This window comes from Pyrus communis, chromosome 14 (assembly GCF_041283825.1).
Source record: "Pyrus communis isolate YQ-2024b chromosome 14, ASM4128382v1, whole genome shotgun sequence".
Lineage (NCBI taxonomy): Eukaryota > Viridiplantae > Streptophyta > Magnoliopsida > Rosales > Rosaceae > Pyrus > Pyrus communis.
This window is the reverse complement of record NC_142578.1, coordinates 22,186,328-22,190,232: the sequence shown is the minus strand read 5'-3', so window position 1 is coordinate 22,190,232 and position 3,905 is coordinate 22,186,328. Positions and strand designations below refer to the sequence as shown.

General features: G+C 39.0%; 1 protein-coding gene across 1 annotated transcript; it reads left to right on the top strand.

Annotated features, from left to right (window-relative positions):
* The first annotated feature begins 673 nt into the window (after positions 1-673).
* On the top strand, positions 674-3,905 carry LOC137713193 (protein trichome birefringence-like). Its single transcript, XM_068452465.2, has 5 exons — positions 674-1,819; positions 2,166-2,358; positions 2,475-2,668; positions 2,758-2,916; positions 3,165-3,905. The coding sequence occupies exons 1-5, from the start codon at positions 882-884 to the stop codon at positions 3,532-3,534; spliced, it is 1,854 nt and encodes a 617-aa protein (XP_068308566.2). The 5' UTR covers positions 674-881; the 3' UTR covers positions 3,535-3,905.

Genomic DNA, 3,905 nt, shown 5'->3' with positions numbered 1-3,905 from the left:
CGTTAATCAATGTTTAAGTAATAATCCAATCATCAACAACTATATTATTTAATTTGTAAATTTAATATTTCTAACATTATCTTTTTTTTATTATTAAGAAGAAGAATTCGAAACAATAATTAAAGAATATAGAGTTTTCAAAACACATGAGTGAAAGTTCAACATCCTGTCCACAAAAAAATTGAACCACATGTAATCAAAAGGTCAGATTAACTCACAAAATATGTACTTTTTTAGAGTGCAAAGGGCAACCCCCAACAATCAGGCCACAAAACATGGTAAAGAAGGTCGGTGTTTTAAACTTTTAATTTAATTAATTAATTCCTTTCCCTCTTTACTCTCTCCGACCTCCACGCGTCAAAAGCAGCAGGAAGTTATATTAATCGATCCGTACTACGTGTACCACTGTCAAGAGAATATTTGGCACTCTTGTAATTACTCCCAAATGATAAGGTCAAAGTCGTTAATGCTGAAAAGATCAAATTTTGTAAATCAAATAATGTAATTGTAGATGATTAATATTTATATTTTTTTCTTTACCGATAATTGAATTATTACTTAAATATCGAGTAACATTTTTATTTTTTATTAATAACATCTTATTTAAATAAATTTTATTTAAAAATTTGATATTCTAACCGTTAAATATCCTAACATGCCTGCCATTGTTCTCAAACAGAGTCACCTCCACTGTTCCTCTCTCGAATTATAGTGTTATTCACTTGACGCTTCTCACACAACCCAAACTCTCTTTCCTCTCTTTCTCTCTCTAGAAGCAGCACCAGTTCATCCACTCTTTCTCTCTCCAAACTGCCAAACTCTCCCACTTCCGCACATCTTCCTCTACATTCCACAAAAAAGCAAACACAACCACCGCATCCATGGCAGAGGTCACGAAGCAGCAGCACCTCCCCATCAAGGGCGGAACTCTGATCTCGGACGTCAACAGTCTCTTCTCTATCCTCAACACCAGAAACACCGTGGCTTTTGCATATGGCATCATGTTTGCTTTCATCGCCTTGACTGTTTTCATGACCTTCAATCCCTCCGCGAGCTTCACTTCTCCATATTTTGCAAGCATTATCACTACTTCAAATTCTACTACTTCCACTTCTGGTTCGAGCAATTCACTTTTCTCCTTCTTCTTCCCCAATGGTACTTCTTCATCTCCGCCGCAGCAAGATCGAACCGTTTTTTCTCCTCCTCTGCAAACAGAGCCGTCTAGATCTGCTAACACCACCGCCGCCCCCGCAGCATCTGCCACTGTGAATAAACAACCCACTATTTTGAACCCGAATCAGACCTCAAACGTCCAGCCAATACCTCTAGTCACACCCAAGAATAGTACTACTTCACCTGAACCGACAACCCGTTTGAAAAACCAGACCGACAACATCCACAATTCTGAGAATGCCACAGTTTTTACAGCCAATCAGACCGGAACCACCGCCCCAAAAACCCCGGTGGCGGCCGGGAATGGAAGCGCCGATCCGGCACCGAATTCGAGTTCCACGAACAAGAGCGTTGCGGAGAAGGGTGTGGAGAAGAATTTAACTGCTCCCCTGTTGAAAAAACAGAGCAATGAAACGAATTCCGGCGTGCCGTCGGAGCAAGGGAAGCAGGGGAGTGATGATTTGGTGAAGTCTTTGATGAATTGTGATATGCTACATGGAGAGTGGGTGAAGGACGATTCGTATCCGCTATACAAACCTGGGTCTTGTCCTCTGATCGATGAGCAGTTCAATTGTATTCTCAATGGCAGACCTGATAAGGATTACCAAAAATTCAAATGGAAGCCTAAGGATTGCACTTTACCAAGGTATGTGATCAAATTGTAAATTTACTTGCTGGAAGTCTAATAATTTTTTTTTTGGGTACCATATTTATGTGTATAATATTGTACTTGGATTGCCTTTTGATCTACTTAGATGCTTATTGGGTTATTGGGTTTTGATTAATCAAAGTTCATGTTGATCTGTTGTCGATTTTCAGTTTTAGATATTAGAAATTTTCTTCTGTTTTTAGCATTGTTTCAAGCCTCGTAAGATATTTTGATTAAGAAAGTTAGGGTTTTTCTCTGTATATCCGTTGAAAATGATCCGTGACTAAATCTTTGGGTTTTGCTTGACGAAGACTTGTTAATATGAAATGGTTTTTATGACCAGGTTGGATGGAAGTCATATGTTGGAGTTGTTGAGAGGAAAGCGCCTGGTATTCGTTGGTGATTCTCTGAATAGGAATATGTGGGAGTCTCTGGTTTGCATCCTTAGAAACTCGGTGAAAGATAAAAGCAAGGTTTTCGAAGCCAATGGGAGAACCCATTTTCGTGGGGAAGCTTCGTATTCCTTCATATTCAAAGTAGGTTAATTCGATTAATCAATTCTTCAACTTATTCTTATGTTGGGTTGAGGCAACACTTCATCTATTTGTTGAAACTTATGTGCTATTCTTGTTTAAATTGAATGGATTGGCAGGACTATAACTGCACGGTGGAGTTCTTCGTGTCTCCCTTCTTAGTTCGAGAATGGGAAATCCCGGAGAAAGATGGATCAAAGAGAGAAACACTTCGTCTTGACTTAGTAGGGAGATCTTCCGATCTATATAAAGATGCTGATATCGTCATCTTCAACACCGGACACTGGTGGACTCATGAGAAAACCTCCAAAGGGTAAGTTTATTACCATCTTAATTCAAATAATATGTAGGTTTGTAGTGTAGGCTCTGGCCCTTGGAACTAAAATAGCATAAAATTTGCAGGAAAGACTATTACCAAGAAGGTAGCCATGTCTATGGTGAATTGAATGTTCTTGAGGCGTTTCGGAAAGCTTTAACTACGTGGGCAAGATGGGTTGATGCCAAGGTTGATCCGAAGAAAAGTATTGTCTTCTTTCGGGGCTATTCTGCTTCCCATTTCAGGTAAACTTGAAGTAATCATAGTTTAACCTAGATAGTGATAATGCATTGCATTATAAGTTTCCCATCTTATTTTTTTTGCCGATGCTCATGATATTGCATCAACATTATGGCCTTTGAATTACCAATTGAGAAGTAAAGAAATGAACATGAATATGTTCATTGCTGTTTCCTTCAGAATATGGTCAAAATTAAGCAACTCTTATGTACATGAAAATAATTGAGATTTGTATTTATTTTTCCTCCGACAGTGGTGGGCAGTGGAATTCTGGTGGCCAATGCGACAGTGAGACAGTTCCCATCTTCAATGAGAAGTATCTGAGACCGTACCCGCCCAAGATGCTGGTACTGGAGAAGGTGTTGAGAAACATGAAAAGCCATGTCACATATCTCAATATCACAAGAATGACAGATTTCCGGAAGGATGGTCACCCGTCAATCTACCGGAAGCAAAAACTGTCCAAGGAAGAAAGGACATCACCTAAGAGCTTCCAGGACTGCAGCCATTGGTGCCTTCCTGGTGTTCCTGACGCATGGAATGAGGTTCTCTACGCCGAGCTCCTAGTAAAGCTGTACCAAAATAAGCAGCAGCAACTGCAACAGCAGAAGAAGAGAGCATAGGTAAAGTGTCACACTAAACTTAAGGGGCCACATTCATTCATACTCAAACATTGAGTGATCTAAATCACAGTGAGCAGTATACTCTCTTTTTTCCTGCCATTTTTTCAACATTATCGATGTAAAGCATCGAAGCAAAGATCCGACGAAGAGTAACTTATTCTACAAGTTATGTGATCAAAATGCATAAACTTATTTGTTTATATGAATGAAGAGAGCAAGGGGAAGAGTGAAAAGAGCGTAGGGAGTTATTTTAGCCAGTGATGCAATTTTCACTTGTAAATTTCTTTCTTATTAGCCCAAAAAATCACGGGCTTGGAGAATTGTAAATGTCTATCCTCTATTAATTATTTAATTTTTTTAGTTTCTGTTAA

Bases quoted from the DNA above. Each gene is read 5' to 3' on its own strand.
- LOC137713193 (XM_068452465.2), top strand. From the start codon at position 882: ATGGCAGAGGTCACGAAGCAGCAGCACCTCCCCATCAAGGGCGGAACT. The intron at 1,820-2,165 runs GTATGTGATCAA...TTTTATGACCAG, and splicing joins AAGGATTGCACTTTACCAAG to GTTGGATGGAAGTCATATGT. The intron at 2,917-3,164 runs GTAAACTTGAAG...TTCCTCCGACAG, and splicing joins TATTCTGCTTCCCATTTCAG to TGGTGGGCAGTGGAATTCTG.